This window comes from Schistocerca americana, chromosome 8, assembly GCF_021461395.2.
Source record: "Schistocerca americana isolate TAMUIC-IGC-003095 chromosome 8, iqSchAmer2.1, whole genome shotgun sequence".
In the NCBI taxonomy this organism is placed as follows: Eukaryota; Metazoa; Arthropoda; class Insecta; order Orthoptera; family Acrididae; genus Schistocerca; species Schistocerca americana.
In genome coordinates this window covers 305,003,272-305,021,131 of record NC_060126.1, presented here as the reverse complement: position 1 = coordinate 305,021,131, position 17,860 = coordinate 305,003,272, and the positions used below count along the sequence as shown (strand labels likewise).

Genomic DNA, 17,860 nt, shown 5'->3' with positions numbered 1-17,860 from the left:
TGATTTTGACTATAAGCTGTTCATTACTACACGTAAACTCAAAACATTTAAGAATTCTGGCAACGACATTCATCCACAAGCGTGGCTCCATCAATTCTCTCATTGTTTTCCTCCCAAATGGTCATTAGAGCACAGATTAGAATTTATGTGTGGCTACTTAGAGAATGAACCGGCTGAAACAATGCGATCGGTCATTCATGATTGTCACAGTGAAGGAGAATTTTATCATGCCTTCCTCTCAGCATATTGGTCTCAAGCTACACAAGACCGAGTAAAACATAGCATCATAATGATGAAACAATTCGAACAATCTGAATTTTCCAGTCTTGTGAAATATTTTGAATACATGTTGCACAGTAAGGTACCTGTCAAACCCTTACAGCCCCTCACAACTCATCTCCATTTGCTTAATCAAATTGCCTGGACATTTACGACATACTATTTTGGCCGGACGTTGCAAAGACGACATTGATGCTTTTCAGGGACTCTTACAAAAATTAGAAATTGACACTGACAATCGCGCGACGCGAAAACAGGAACACAACAATTACAGGTCACATCCGTGACAATTCTGCAATGAAAGAAATAATAACTGGACACGACAAGGCTATTCTTACAACGCAAATCGTGAACAAAACAGACACCACCCATATGACAATCACTGGCAGAGTAATAGTTACAGAGAAAGATCGCATTTCCGTAGTAATGAATATGACAGAGACAATCATAGAAACAGACAATATGGCAAGCAGAACTACTATTATCACGGGAGACAGAATAACTTCAGACGCAACGGTCCACCGTGCAGTGGTAATCCAGGGAGAAATTCTTTACCACTTAACCGACAAGAAAGAAACTACAGGAACTACCGACATGACGACAGATGATATAATCATAACGACAGACCTCAATACATCAGAACTGGCGGGATTCAAACAGTGCTGGGCTCTGTCGGCAAGGTGAAGTTGTGGAAGTTAGGTCTCCTAATAGCAATAACGACGCACGCCAACAGAGAAGTAGCAGACAATGACTCGCACCGCAGGCAGCCACGTGCGCCGGCTGGCTCAGAGAAAAATAACATAGACGCTAACCTTGAGAAAAATTTGAGCATTCTTTGCCGATGTACCATATACCACATGAGAATTCCGCTGAAGCTGGAGCTCTGCATAGTAGGAAGAGTAATAGATTGCACCACATTTCACATGTAAAACTGTTTATTGAGAGATAATCTGTTTTTTTAACTTAGTCATTGCTATAAAATTTTTCACTTCACGCTACTAGTACAATTTGTCACACTGAGAAACTGTTAACATGCAAAAATGTTTTGAAGTAAAGCCACGTAGAACTCTGTATGAAAATCACTGGCTGTGCTGCGTGCAGTCTGTCGCTGGTTTGCATTGTTGTTGGCTATTGTAGCGTTGGGCAGTTGGCTGTTAACAGTTCGTAGTTTTGCGCAGTTGGAGGTGAGCAAAAGCAGTGGTGGATGTGGGGAGAGATATAGCGGAGTTTTGAAATTTGTAAGACTGGATGTCATGAACTGCTATATATATTATGACTATTAAGGTGAATACATTGTTTGTTCTCTATCAAAATCTTTCATTTGCTAACTATGCCTATCAGCAGTTAGTGCTTTCAGTAGTTTGAATCTTTTATTTAGCTGGCAGTAGTGGCGCTCGCTGTATTGCAGTAGCTTGAGTAACGAAGATTTTTGTGAGGTAAGTGATTTGTGAAAGGTATAGTTTAATGTTAGTCAGGGCCATTCTTTTGTAGGGATTATTGAAAGTCAGACTGCGTTGCGCTAAAAATATTGTGTGTCAGTTTAAGCACAGTCATATACAATTTTTCTAAGGGGACGTTTCAGTGTGCTGTCGTGTTCGAGGTCATTTCATCAGGACGGTAATCACTGATCATTTTATGCATTAAGAATGTTCCTTCCAAATTTTTGAACTGTGTTTCGAACATACAAAATTGAGTAACCACATTGAATATTTAGCCAGTATGATACAAAATTACTTAATCGAATTGTACACGCTATGGTAGATTGTGTATGTCAATCAAATGATTCTGCAGTGAAGTCTGTCGTGGTGTACTGGGGCTGTATTATTTCACATACACCAATGATCATGTCAGGCAACTAGGTTATTCAGCCAAATATTAATAGTTATTTCTCTGTAAGATCTGTACCACATTTAACCCTTTTATCAATCAATAATATCATATCAAAAATATTCTATTTGAGAGAGTTGTCATTGCTATTCTCAGCAGGCAGTTCTGTAGATTTGACCATTTGTGTTCGGCAGTTTTCGGAACGATAGCGTTGCTCCAGAAGTCCTTAGGTGTGCGATCGCTCAGCCTAGTGATTTAGCTAGGTGTCGGAATGTTACAAAGTGACTTCATTGTCTTAGTAGGAGGCTTTAATGCTAGAACTGTTAATGAACTGTTAGATAATGTAAGAGATGTAATGGAAGATATATCTTAAATTCGTAACTTATCTCAGATAAGCATTACTAATTCTTGTTCTCAGCATTAAATGATTCCTGATATGGACAGTAAGAGGTCAGACATAATGGAAAACACCAAAATAGTTCACAAACCCCAGAGCTAATAGAAAAGGTGACTTATACAACGATCACAGCTTAGCGATTACTGAAAAAAAACATTTGCTATGGATGTGGTAGAAAGATAAACAAACGAATAGAGATTACAGGTAGGAAACATATTGTCTACAAGAAAAGTCTGTATGACATCTATATCAGAAGCAAATAATAGTAACCGCCATTTCAGTAGAACCAGTTAATGACTTTGAAGTGAAATCTAAGAATATGATGAACATATACGAAATCGTTGAAAGTTTTGGGACAAAAAAAAAAAAGTCTGTATAATGATGGTATGAAAGCATTGAAAGTAAAGCAAAGAACAGAAATCTGTCAAATGAGGCTAAACGATTTATTAATAGAAGCTGCAACAGGAAAGCTGTGATACATACAACTCTCACACAACTGTAACATAAAAACAAACCAATATGATTGTCGGAATGCAGCTTTCAAGATATTAAAAAAAAAAATCTCACATTTCAGGTGAGAGGCACAGCAACAATCCACATGATTTTAGAGGAGCAATGCAGGAAGAAGTGGGATCAGATGTAGAAAAAAATACTGCAGCGGATAAAATAGAGCAGGAAAAATCAGTACAACCAACAAAAAGAAACGAAAAGAAAAGAACCAGGAGGCAGCAATCATATTAATTATGAATTAGTTGCACACCTACTAAACAAAACAGTGGACTTTGGTGTATCACTTCACATTACTCTAGAGCTTTCTTTGTTGGTATTGACTTTTAAAATAACATGCTAAATTTGATCTGAAGATTCCTCGATAGCAATTAAATAAGCTAATTAAACTAGAAAGTACTGAGGACTTCCACATTCCCTGTGCTGTAGTACCTTTCGTGAAACACTGAAAACACATCTCTGTCATATCAAGTGCTTAAATTAAAATTGATATTATTTAGTGAATCATTATTTAACAGATAAATAGCACCAATCATACGCAAGAACATCAAACAATTATTGAATTGTGCATAATTATACAAACCTGCAGTGAAAAAACTGTCGGCGTTGCGAATCTGAGTTGCCAGGCTCAAACATTCTGTAGAACAGGACACCTGTGCGGTGGTGATGCCTAATAAAAAAGAAAAACATTGTAACTCTTCAGGCTTTCCCGGCGAGATCTTGACATGTGGAATAATTGGGTCTACTGCCGGATGTTTCTGTCGCTTTGGCACAATATTTCGGCCACGTAACTCGTTACCTTCTTCAGGTGCTACCTGACACTGCTGCATTGGAAGATCTTGTCCAGTATTTATGCCCAAAGGGTGCCGGGTGCTCTCTGGGAATAAACAATGGGCAAGATCCTCCAATACGGCAGTCTCAGGTAGCACCTGAAGAAGGCAACGAGTTACGTGACCGAAATATTGTGCCAGAGCGACACAAACATCCGGCAATAGACCCGATTATTCCACACGTCAAGAAAAACGTTGTGAAAACGTTGTGAAAAAGACTACATGGCACTTGCAGACTGTACAGTGTACAACGGGTACATGTGCAGGTATTTCTATTGATAACCGAGGATGGTGTACTGATAAACATTACTTCAATATTTATGTGATTTACAGAATAATAATTAGAGCTATTAAAAGTTATGTATTATTTGGTTGGCTAGTACCTCCAACAACATGTGCCAAGAGCAAACCATTATGCTTATGTTCCCCTGAGCAGCAGGTCATGTCTTAAAGTGTGGCTGTGTGGATATAAAACGGTCAATCTACACTAACAGGCATAGTCCTCGTAGTGGTGCATATACGGCAGTATAGAAAACATAAGCTCATAAAGCTTGTGATATGTGTGGTAGAAGACCATTCGATGTAGAGAAATAAGAAAACCACATCATTAATCTATATGCATATCAAGGCACCACATATAAAAACATCTGCGCTTACACTCTGCATGGTCACTGGGAACATAATTTAATTTGTTACTGACACAAATTTAATTTGTTACTAACACAACCTCCCCCAAAATGAACCGTGGACTTTGTCGTTGGTGGGGAGGCTTGCATGCCTCCATGATACAGATAGCCGTACTGTAGGCGCAACCACAACGGAGGGGTATCTGCTGAGAGGCCAGGCAACCATGTGGTCCCTGAAGAGGGGCAGCAGCCTTGTCAGAAGTTGCAGGGGTAACAGTCTGGACGATTGACTGATCTGGCCTTGTAACACTAACCAGTACGGCGTTGCTATCCTGGTAATGCGAACGGCTGGAAGCAAGAGGAAATTACAGCCATAATTTTTCCCGAGGGCATGCAGCTTTACTGTATGGTTAAATGATGATGGCGTCCTCTTAGGTAAAATATTCCAGAGGTAAAACAGTCCCCCATTCGGATCTCCAGGCGGGGACTACTAAAGAGGACATCGTTATCAGGAGAAAGAAAACTGACGTTCTATAAATAAAAATTCAAACAGGGGTAATGCAGTAGTAGTTTTCATAATGAACAAAAAATAGGAGTGCAGGTACTCTACTACAAACAGCATAGTGAACGCCTTTTTGTGGCCAACATAGACACGAAGCCCACGCCTACAACAGTAGTACAAGTTTATATGCCAACTAGCTCCGCAGATGACGAAGAATTTGATGAAAAGTATGATGAGATAAATGAAATTATTCAGATAGTGAAGGGAGCTGAAATGTTAATAGTCATGGGTGACTGGAATTCGATAGTAGGAACTGGGAGGGAAGGAAACGTAGCAGGTAAATATGGATACGTGTAAGAAATGAAGGAGGAAGCCGCCTGGTAGAATTTTGTGCAGAACATAACTTAATCATAGCTAACACTTGGTTCAAGAATCATGAAAGAAGGCTGTATACATGGAAAAAGCCTGGAGATACTGGAAGGTATCAGACAGATTGTATAATAGTAAGACAGAGATTTAAGAACCAGGTTTTAAATTGTAAGACGTTTCCATGGGCAGATGTTTACTCTGACCACAATCTACTGGTTATGAACTGCGGATTAAAACTCAAGAAACTGCAAAAATGTGGGAATTTAAGGAGATGCGACATGCATAAACTGACTAAACCAGAGGTGTTACAGAGTTTCAGGGAGAGCATAAGGGAACAATTGACAGGAATCGGAGAAAGAAATACAGTAGAAAAAGAATAGGTAGCTTTGAGGGATGAAATAGTGAAGGCTGCAGAGGATCAAGTAGGTAAAATGATGAGGGCTAGTAGAAATCCTTGGGTAACAGAAGATATATTTAATTTAATTGATGAAAGGAGAAAATACAAAAATGCTGTAAATGAAGCAGGCAAAAAGGAATAAAAAAGTCTCAAAAATGATATCAACATGAAGTGCAAAATGGCTAAGCAGGAATGGCTGGACGACAAATGTAAGGTTGTAGAGGATTACCTCACTAGGGGTAAGATAGATACTGCCTAAAGGAAAATTAAAGAGACCTTTGGGGAAAAGAGAACCACTTCTATGAATATGAGCTCAGATGGAAACCCAGTTCTAAGCAAAGAACGGAATCAGGAAGGTGGAAGGAGTACATAGAGGGTGTATACAAGGGCGATGTACTTGAAGACAATATTATGGAAATGGAAGAGAATGTAGATGAAGATGAAATAGGAGATATGATACTGTGTGAAGAGTTTGATAGAGCACTGATATACCTGAATCCAAACAAGGCCCCTGGAGTAGACAACATTCCATTAGAACTACTGACAGCCTTGGGAGATCGAGTCCTGATAAAATTCCACAATCTGGTGAGCCAGATGTATGAGACAGGCGAAATGCCCTCAGACTTCAAGAAGAATATAGTAATTCCAATCCCAATCAGGTGTTGACAGATGTAAAAATTACCGAACTATCAGTTTAATAAGTCACAGCTGCAAAACACTAACGCGAATTCCTTACAGACGAATGGAAAAACTGGTAGAAGCCGACCTCGGGGAAGATCAGTTAGGATTCCGCAGAAATATTGGAACACGTGAGACAATACTGACCCTACGACTCACCTTAGAAGATAGATTAAGGAAAGGCAAACATAAGTTTCTAGCATTAGTAAACTTAAAGAAAGCTTTTGACAATGTTGACTGGAATACTCTCTTTCAAATTCTGAAGGCGGCATGGGTAAAATACAGGGAGCGAAAGGCTATTTACAATTTGTATGGAATCCAGTCGGCAGTTGTAAGTGTCTAGGGACATGAAAGGGAAGTGGTAGTTGGGAAAGGAGTGAGACAGGGCTGTAGCCTCTCCCCGATGTTATTCAATCTGTATTTTGAGCAAGCAGTAAAGCAAACAAAAGAAGAATTCGGAGCAGGTATTAAAATCCATGTAGAAGAAATAAAAATTTTGAGGTTCGCCGATGACAGTGTAGTTCTGTCAGAGACAGCAAAGGACTTGGATGAGCAGTTGAACGGAGTAGACAGTATCTTGAAAGGTGGATATAAGACGAACATCAACAAAACAAAACGAGGATAATGGAATGTAGTCGAATGAAGTAGGGTGATGCTGAGGGAGTTAGATTAGGAAATGAGACACCTAAGTAGTAAAGGAGTTTTGCTATTTTGGGAGGTTAATAACGGATGATGGTCGAAGTTGAGAGACTGGCAATGGGAAGGAAAGCGTTTCTGAAGAAGACAAATTTGTTAACATCGAGTATAGATTTAAGTGTCAGGAAGTCGTTTCTTAAAGTATTTGTATGGAGTGTAGTCATGTATGGAAGTGAAACGTGGACGGTAAATGGTTTGGACCAGAAGAGAATAGAAGCTTTGTAAATGTGGTGCTACCGAAGAATGCTGAAGATTAAGTGGGTAGATCACATAACTAATGAAGGGGTATTGAATAGAATTGGAGAGAAGAGAAATTTGTGGCCCAACGTAATTAGAAGAAGGGATCTGTTGGTAGGACATGTTCTGGGGCATCAAGAGATCATCATTTTAGTATTGGAGGGCAGTGTGGAGGGTAAAAATGGTAGAGGGAGACAATGAGATGAATACACTGAGCAGATTCAGAAGTATGCAGGTTGCAATAGGTACTTGAAGATGAAGAAACTTGCACAGGATAGAGTAGCATGGAGAGCTGCATCAAACCAGTCTCAGAACTGAAGACCACAACAACAACACAAACTCAACACAAAGTATGCAAAAAGCCCAATTGAACGTAAGAAGATTTGTTTCCACAACGGCTTCTTTTTGGACCCACTTTCACTGGAACGTACTGTTTGCATTACCTGTATCATACTGGGTTGAAGTAACAGAACCAGTTGATGAAATTTAGTTGTTAAGTTTGCTACGAACAACAACTACATGGACAGCAAAAATAATGAACTGGATAGTAAAAATAACAAGCAATAATTTGATGCATCAAATAATATGTGAAAAAGAAAACCAGAACTTGCAATGTGGCTGTTACGGAAATCTTACGAGTAGTCTGCATTAGTGTATTGCCAGTTTGACTTACTGTAGTGAGACATCTACTTCAAAAGGGAGAACTGCTCAGGAACTGATGGTCGCTCAGTGAGCAGTCGATAGATGCACGTTGACAGTTACTAGGAAAGATCGTAAAACAATCAATTCTAACAATGAACAGGTGATAGAGCAACACGTAGTCACGACTGTAATAAAAACGAAATGACAGTGACGTGTAGCCAGAGGAATGTATGTTAGGCGGACAAAGAGAGTTTCTTACTAAGATACAAGAGAAAAAGGAGACGACACCCTTCCGCAAGGTGTGATGGCATTGTTTGGCCGTTAAAAGAGTCTCCATTGAGTACTGAGTGAAAGAGGTAGGGAGAGCTTAAATACACCCCTGTGATAGTTAAGTGTACCAGCTGGGCTAGACTCCAATATCCATTTCAAAAACCTACGACATAAAGTGTAAGCATCCGCACAATTGCATTGAGATGTTATATGCACCCAGGCCATATTTTGAAGTCTGGGGTTTTAGACTAATAGAAACCAAAACGACTGAATCGTTGGCCAAGGTTATAAAAGCCTGTCCCACCGTACCGGAAGTTGATAGAGCAAAATAACGAGCTGTAGTTTATGTACTATGACCTAACTATCTGGAGACAATGGGTGAGGTTGACAGAAAACATGTCGTTCACAACTCACACGTTAACTTAAAGAAAAATTTTTGCGTGACATTGTAGCGAACTACATAATTTGCCAGGGAAGGGGATATAACTTCACTACTGTTTACGACATGCCTAGCAGGTACGAGATTGTAAATGTTTTGTTGCTAATGGAGAGCCAGAAATCTACTGTAGTACATCTCTGTTAAAAACGCCCTGAGACTTTTTGTTTTATGCGTGTATGTAGAGATTTCTGGCTCTCAATTTACAGGAGTAGAAAATGTAGCGCAATCCGTGTAAAAAACATTGGGTGCCCAAATGAATACCTGCCACATTTAACGTTAGTCCTTGACTCTTATTTATCAGCATTCCGATAATATCACAGTCCAATATACACTACGTGATCAAAAGTAGGCCTATACGCACACCCTCAAAAACATATGTTTTTCATTTTAGTTGCATTGTGTTGTCACCAACGGTCAGGTTCTCCACATCAGGGACCTCAGTAGTTATTAGACATCGTGAGAGAGCAGAATGGGGTGCTCCGCGGAACTCGCGGCCTTCGGATGTGGTCAGGTGATTGGGTGTCACTTGCGTCATACGTCGGTACGTGAGATTTCCACATTCCTAAACATCCCTAGGTCCACTGTTTCCAATGTGATAATGAAGTGGAAACGTGAAGGGACACGTACAGCACAAAAGCGTACAGGCCGACCTCGTCTGTTGACTGACAGGGACTGCCGACAGTTGAAGAGGGCCGTAATGTGTAATAGGCAAACGTCTATCCAGACCATCTCACAGAAATTTCAAACTGCCTCATGATTCACTGCAAGTTCTATGACAGTTCGGCGGGAGGTGAGAACACTGGGATTTCATGGTCGAGCTGCTGTACGTAAGCCACACATCACGCCGGTCAGTGCCAAACGACACCTCGCTTGGTGCAAGAAGCGTAACCGGCCGAAGTGGCCGAGCGGTTCTAGGCGCTGCAGTCTGGAACCGCGAGACCGCTACGGTCGCCGGTTCGAATCCTGCCTCGGGCATGGATGTTTTTGATGTCCGTAGGTTAGTTAGGTTTATCTAGTTCTAGGTTCTAGGGGCTAATGACCTCAGAAGTTGAGTCCCATAGTGCTCAGAGCCCTTTTGCAAGAAGCGTAAACATTGTACGATTGAACAGTAGAAAATCGTTGTGTGAAGTGACGAACCACGGTACACAATGTGGCAATCCTATGGCAGGGTGTGGGTATGGCGATTGCCCGGTGAACCTCATCTGCCAGCGTGTGTAATGCCGTCAGTCAAATTCGGAGGCGGTGATGTTGTGGTGTGGTCGTGTTTTTCATGGAGTGTGCTCGCACCCCTTTTTGTTTTGGGTGGCATTATCACAGCACAGGCCTACACTGATGTTTTAAACACCCTATTGCTTCACACTGTTGATGAGCAATTCGGGGAATGCAATTGCATCTTTCAATAATGCTTCAAATGTCTCTGAGCACTATGGGTCTTAACATCTATGGTCATCAGTCCCCTAGAACTTAGAACTACTTAAACCCAACTAACCTAAGGACATCACACAAAACCCAGTCAACACGAGACAGAGAAAATCACTGACCCCGCCGGGAATCGAACCCGGGAACCCAGGCTCGGGAAGCGAGAACGCTACTGCACGACCACGAGCAGCGGATTTGCGTCTTTCAACACGACGGAGTACCTGTTCACAATGTCGCGGAGTTATTACACGACAATAACATCCCTGTAATGAACTGGCTTGCACTGAGTCCTCACCCCAATCCTACGGAACTCCTCTGGGATGTTTTGGAACGCCGACTTCATGTCAGGACTCACCGACTGACATTGATACCTCTCCTCAGTGCAGCACTCCGTGAAGACTTGGCTACCATTCCCCGAGAAAACTTCCAGCACGTTATTGAAAGTATGCCTGCGAGAGTGCAATCTGTCATCAAGGCTAAGGATGGGCGAACACCATACTGAATCCCCGCAATACCGATGGAAGGCGCCACGATCTTGTAAGTCATTTTCAGCCAGGTGTCCGGATACCTTTGATCACATAGTGTACTTCCGAAATATTCTGTATGCTACGAAATATTAGCATGTTACATGTTATGGAATTTTGATTTTATCCTACAGGAATACTTCTGCTATGCTAGATTTATGTACGTGCCGATTTCATTTGTCAAAACAGTTGAAAAATGATATCTACTTAATTCACTCAAGCAGTAGTGATTTTTTTCGCGTTACCCGTGCCACGTGAACAGTACTCACATTGACCATCCCACGGAAACAGTGATAATTTCGGAATAGAGTGTAAACTAAAAAAAAAAAAAAAAACTATACTGCCCTTGAATCGGCCATGAAGGCCCAAAGGTACCGACCGGCCGCCGTGTCATCCTCAGCCTACAGGCTTCACTGGATGCGGATACGGAGGAGCATGTGGTCAGCAAACCGCTCTCCCGGCCGTATCCCAGTTTCCAAGACTGGAGCCGCTACTTCTCAATCAAGTAGCTCCTCAGTTTGCCTCACAAGGGCTGAATGCCTGAGTGCACCCCGCTTGCCAACAGCGCTCGCCGACCATCCAAGTGCTAGCCCAGCCCGATAGCGCCCAACTTCGGTGATGTGACGGGAACCTGTATTACCACTGCGGCAAGGCCGACGGTGTAATAGAGGGTAGGCTGTGTGTTAATTCATTGCATAGACTATCCCCATTTGAAAATTCACCCAAACCAGTCCAGCTGCTTCAACGTGAAAGAGTACCAATGTCCTATCTTAACGACGAAAGGTAGTAATCAACTTCTACCTTGGTGCAGCGTAAATTTTATTATATTTGTACATGCAATAACGTCGTCTGCACTCACGTGTCTGCCTGTTACCGGCGAATACCCTTGCGTATCATAATCAAATCCAGCTTCACCACGTCCTACTTACAACGTATGAAGGCACGGCATCTTTGTGTCGTAAAGAATTTAAATGACACTGTCGTCGTGAGTCTCCAAGTGTCTCAGAAGCTGTATCGTACGCCTGACGCCCAGCGTTTAAAATGCAACGGGCTTGTATGAAAATCCGAATTTAAGACTTTGGGGATTGTATAAGCATTATATTCATTTCGTTGAGTCTTACTATGTAGTACTTGTGAACTAGTAAAAGCGTTTTCACAAGCACTACACCCTGCGGACGTTCGAGTCTTCCCTCGGGCATGGGTGTGGTGTTTGTCGTTAGGATAATTTAGGTTAAGTAGTGAGCAAGCTTAGGGACTGATGACCTTAGCAGTTAAGTCCCATAAGATTTCACGCACATTTGAACATATGATCAAACTCTACACAATTAAAATATCAAAGAGTAAATAGCTTTTGTTGGTCGTGAGGTCTAACGCACGGCTTTCCGTGCGGGATGGAGCGCCTGGTCCCCGGCACGAATCCGCCCGGTGGATTTGTGTCGGGGTTCGGTGAACCGGCCAGTCTGTGGATGGTTTTTAGCCGGTTTTCCATCTGTCTCGGCGAATGGGGGCTGGATCCCCCTATTCTGCCTTAGTTACAATATGTCGGCGATTGCTGCGCAAACAAGTTCTCCACGTACGCGGACACCACCATTACTCTACCACGCAAACATAGGGGTTACACTCGTCTGGAGTGAGACGTTCTCTGGGGAGTCCACCGGGGGCCGAACCGCACAATAACACTGGGCTCGGTGTGGGGCGGCGGAGGGGTGAAGTGGACTGCGGTAGTCGTCGTGGGGTTATGGACCACTGCGGCTGCGGCGGGGCGGAGCCTCTGCGTTGTTTCTAGGTCCCCCGTTAACATACAATACAATAGAATATAATACAAATTATTGTCCCACTTTTCGTGTTATATTCTTAAAAACAATAATCATCTTGTACTACACACTTCTGAAGGTAGCCTGTGTGTTAATTCAGAATATAATCTGATTCCAAGTTTCTTCCACGTTTAAGGGCGAAGGACTAACAAACATAATCAAACATAAACTTTCGCATTTGTTCTATTGTTCTATATATGCGATTTAGAGGGAAGTAGAAGAGTTTAGAAGTATATTCTCTAGAAGCGTATCCCACTAGGGAAAAGAAGATACCGCCTACACGATAATTAAAGAGAATTGTGGAGAACAGAGTAGCAGCTCTATGACAGTCAAGAGCTCAGATGTCAACCCAGTGCCAAGCAAAAAAGGGGTATCTGAAAGATTTGAGGAGTATATAGAGGCTGCAATTAGGAAATATGAATTTGATGGCTGTTTTATAGAAACGGAAGAGGATGTCGATGAAGATCAGATGAGAAAAAATTTGACGGAGCACTGAAAGAACTACTTCGAAGCGAAGTCCCTTGAGTAGACGACATTCCGTCAGAACTACTGATAGCCTTTGGAGAGCCAGCAATGAGAAAGCTATTTCATCTGGTGAGCAAGATGTATGAAACAAGAGGAATACCCTCAACTTTAAGAAGAATTCAGTAATTGCAATTCCAAAGAAGGCAGCTGCTCACTGGTGTGAAAAGTACCACACATTCAGTTTAATAGGTCACTGTTCTTAAATATTAAGAGAATTCCTTACAGAAGAATGAAAAAACTGGTAGAAGCTGACCTCAAGGAAGATCAGCTTAGATTTCGCGGAGATGCAGGAACACGGGATGAAGTACTGACGCTACGACTTATTTTAGAAGATAGATTAGAGAAAGGCAAACCTGTGTTTATAGCATTTGTAGACTTAGAGAAAGTTTTGACAATGTTGATTGGAATACTCTCTTTGAAATTTTGTAGATAGCTGAGATAAAATACAGGCAACGAAAGATTATTTCTAACGTGTATTAAACAATATGGCAATTTTCAAAGCCAAGGGCATGAAAGGGATTCAGAGGTCTGAAAGAAGCGACAGGATTACAGCGTATCCCCAGCGTTATTCAATCTGTACATTGACAAGAGGAAAAGGAAAGCAAAGAAGAAACTGGAGTAGGAGTAAAAGTTCATTGTAATTCTGGCAGGGACAGCAAAAGATTTGGAAGAGCACTTAGACAGAAAGGACAATGTCTTGAAAGGGGGATAAAATACTAAAACGTCAACAAAAAACAAGACTATGATAATGGAATGTAGTCGAAGTAACTCCGGCGATTCTGAGGGAATTACAATAGGAAACGAGCTACTCAAAGTAGTAGTTAGGCATTTCTATTTGGGGAGCAAAATAGCTCATGATGGTGAAGCAGTGAGAATACAGAAAATGGCAAGGAAAGCAGTTGGAAGAAGAGGAATTTGTTTACATCGATTATAAACTTAAGCAATAGGAAGCCATTTCTGACGGTATCTGTCTCGGGTGTAGCCATATGTGTATGAAAGTGAAACATGGACGACAATCAGTTCTCATATGAAGAGCATAGAAGCTCCTGCAATGTGGACCTACAGGAGAATGCTGTAGATTACATAGGTAGATCACGTAACTAATGAAGGGGTAGTGCTTATAATTGGGGACACAAGAAGTTTATGGCAATACATGATAAAAGAAGCGAACGGTTTATAGTTCTTAGACATCAAGGAGTCACCAGTGTAGTACTGGAGGGATGTTTGAGGGGTAAAAGTTGTAGAGGAAGACCTTAGATGATTACACTAAGCAGATTCAGAAGGATATAGGTTGCAGTAATTAATCAGAGATGAAGAGGCTTGCACAGGATAGAGTAGCATGGAGAGCTGCATCAAACCAGTCTTTGAAGTTAAGACCGCAACATCAACAATATATGCGATAAAGACTGCTTATTTGTATGTGTGAGATCAGAAGTAATGATATTCCGATGTTGCTTCAAGCCACTACTGGAGAATGCAATGAAAATTTATTGGAGACGTACATTAGTTTGATTGGAAAATCAACAAGAATGAAGGGGAAGCTTGATAAAATTGATACACTTTGAGAGAATTTGTCTTTGCTGTTGAAATCAATTTTTAGCTTGCTGCCACCATTCATTATCAATATCCAAGAAAGGAAACAAGTAATGAGAATGAAGGATGATAACTTTGATCATTATCTACACGATATTTCCTTTACTTGTTTTACTGCTTCATAGAATGGAAATTAATTTCAAGTACCACGATAGATAAATGACATTCTCTGTCCAACATATCGCTGGTGCCAGTAGCTATTCTTGCTTCTGCTGCTGAACACGGTTTTAACGAGGCTAAAGGTCTAAGATCGCCAGCCTCCTAGTCACCTCTCAGAACGAAACTCGATCTGCTGCGCCTACATTAAATTCTGTGTACAAATATGAGAAAGTTTTCTAAACGTTTGCGTAGGGTATATCTGAGGAGGACGTGGGTACCAGTCTGGTATTGACCTCGTGGGATGTGGGAACCGCCTAAAAAGCGCAGTCAAGTTGGTCGTCACCCAGGCCCTTGTCGATAATCCGCCGGGCAGATTTGAAAGGGGGCCCTCTTTCTAACCCCGGAAGCGAGCGCATTAATACTCATGGCTATCCGGCTGGGTATGTTTCCGTATACAATTCATCTTGTTTAGCAGTTAATCTAGAAATTAACTCCCACATCAGCTGTCTAGAAGTTCACTTGCATTTTCGGTAACTGACCACAAGAGAAAAGTATTTTTAGGTTACCTGAAAAACAAATGTGAGTAGTAGCTCATTTCAAAATAGTTGGAATGAAACTTCCCAAATAACAGACATGCCGATGTGCAACTTCGTATTTTCGTGATATATTTACTGATCTGTATCTTGGGTCTGCAGCGCAACAAACTTAAATTCTCACGTGTAAACTAATGGATGCCAATGGTGTAGATTTAGCGTGTCAGCGCACTCAGAAGACGGCAGGAAAATGTATGGCCATTATAATCATTGATGTGGCTGTACTCCCAAAATCAAATTGATCATCTCGTGTATTATTTCGGGCGTCTCATAGTGTAATCCGTAATCAGCGTAACTGCTATAGGATTGTAAGATTGAGGGTGACAATGTGGAAAATACTGTTTAGCGTCTTCCACGAAGTAACTGCCTATTGGGAAGTATTTGTCCTATTTGGGATGGGAATGACACATTGATATTTCGGTCCATTCGTTGCAGCAAAAAGAAATCACATAAAATGGAAAAGTGTCTCACTGGACAAAAAGATCGTTTGCCATCAAACAACGTACATATGTACGCAAGTGAGAACTTACGCTCTTACATATGAGAAACCAGTTTATATATAGTGAAGAAAAAACAAAAGAGAAATGTTTCAAATAGGGTGAACGAGTATACCATATACTACTTCATGTAGCCTGTAAAGAAAATAATTTATTAAATAAAATTGGCTTTCGGGACATTCCCATGCAACTGTCTCAAGAGCCGAAGATACGGCAATGTGTTTTAACAATTTGGAACATTCATAAGGACCAAGCCATACCTTAGTACGAGGTTGCATAGGCTTAGACTAGTCCTTCCACGCAGTTCATGCGATCTTCGTGTCGCTAATGACGGTAGGATTATAGGGATAACACAGCACTCAGTAGCTGTGCGGATAAAATCTCCTACGATGCCGGGGTATCGAACACGGGCTCCTTCACCAAACAATTTTGTAGGTTTTGTATGTATTTCTGTCAGGCTTAAAAAACTGGTTTCAAGCGACTGGGTTACACTGCATACTTTCACCCCTTATTGGCACCGACCGAAAACATCTGTTCTCCATATATTCACTGCAGCAAGTTGCGTGAGACATTTGCTCGTTTAATGCTCAACTTCGAGTCACACTTTTTAATTTTAATGCTTCTTGAAGCAGTTTATAAATCGTTAACACGAAAATAATGAATACCTGGGGGTACCGACGTTTGGCTGCTGTAAGAAGTAATGATTCGCATGGGGCTAGTGGTCAATTTAGACGGCAACAGGGCTATAGAGACCTACATCTACGATAACGAAAGTACTCAAGGTTATTGATTTTTAAAAACAAGACACAAATATCTTTTCATGTAACAGCGCCTTACAGACGAAGACCAAAAATAAAAGTTTCTCTTGACCGAACCGTAGTTAAGCAAAGGTGCGAAAAAGAAACAATTACGTACCTACACAAGCAGCGACCACGAGAACGGTAAACAGTGTTTTCTGCATCACGGAAAGTATGGTGGCGCCCGGAACAGTGCTCTTTAAATACTTTTCACCGTCCATTGTTTTACAGAGGTCACCGTGATAGTTATTATCAGTCAACGAAAGTCATGTGGAAACCTTATACGTGCGTATCACCTAATTAGCGAGGAGATATTCTATTAACTTCCTGATAAGGCAGGGGTATGCACCAACGGGAAGTGCATTATCTATTCATTTATGTCAATAAAACAGGTTAGACCAGAGTCTCAGCCCTAGCCAACTGAGACACTTGTTTTGTTGGAAAGGGGAAACTTCCGTTGTCAAAGCCGAAAGAACAGTAAGACTACTCATTGGTCACTATGTTCGCATTTGCCGCATCTAGATCGACGGTGAATGACGTATGTGACAATCATCTGTAATGTTGCCGAGACGCTGAACATTTCAGGCGACATAGTATAGATGCGACCTCCATTTTGAACGTCACAAGCCACCAATCAATTCGTATGTATACATTTTTTGGAACATTTTCTCACTTTAAAATATTGTATACAAGGAAGTAAATGCAGCAAACGGGCTGTCCCTTATGGTTAATAAAAACTGAGTTTTCGTATTTCTAAGAATAATTATTTGGATTATCTGCCATTCTAATAAGTGGTGTTGTTGACTTACTTGTTAGGTTCGTTTTTTCCGTAAGCAGTTTCCGAAGTGAAGAAATATCTAAAGTAAAAGAAATTGAGGATTTTGTGGGCAATGCTATTAGGTACATCACAAGCTCAGATTTTCACAATAACAGATCTGTAGATACCTGACGAATACAAGTTCCTTGATTTGTCTCATTTACCGAAGCTCGTATGAATTCTTAGGAAGTCCTCAAGTCTGGGACTTGCAATAGTTGCAGATTCGGTGACACGGTTTGATCGTCCAAGTCTCTTGAGTGAAACCATCATACAGTAGTTTTTCATATTTGTTACTGTGTACGATAAAGTACAGCTTTAAATTTCTTTTCTTCCTGTCCTTTCTTAGAAAAGTGTAAGGACGCGATTTGATGCAATGTCAATCGAATAAAAGTGGAATATAAGTTTTGTGCGTCAGTTACTTGCTTTAACAAGTATCCCATTTGTTATCGGGGTACTCAACTATTTTATTATAAATGTACTCCTTCT

At 41.1% G+C, this 17,860-nt stretch overlaps 1 protein-coding gene across 1 annotated transcript in view; it reads right to left on the bottom strand.

The window, feature by feature from the left end:
• Window positions 1–16,731, bottom strand: part of LOC124545455 — a 34,223-nt gene extending 17,492 nt beyond the window's left edge. Inside the window, exons 1-2 of the mRNA XM_047124382.1 lie at window positions 16,676–16,731; window positions 3,594–3,680 (exon numbers count right to left, since the gene is read on the bottom strand). Coding sequence (XP_046980338.1) covers window positions 3,594–3,680; window positions 16,676–16,721 — 133 coding nt within the window. The 5' untranslated portion in view covers window positions 16,722–16,731. The remainder of the gene's footprint in view (window positions 1–3,593; window positions 3,681–16,675) is intronic.
• Window positions 16,732–17,860: the final 1,129 nt, after the last annotated feature.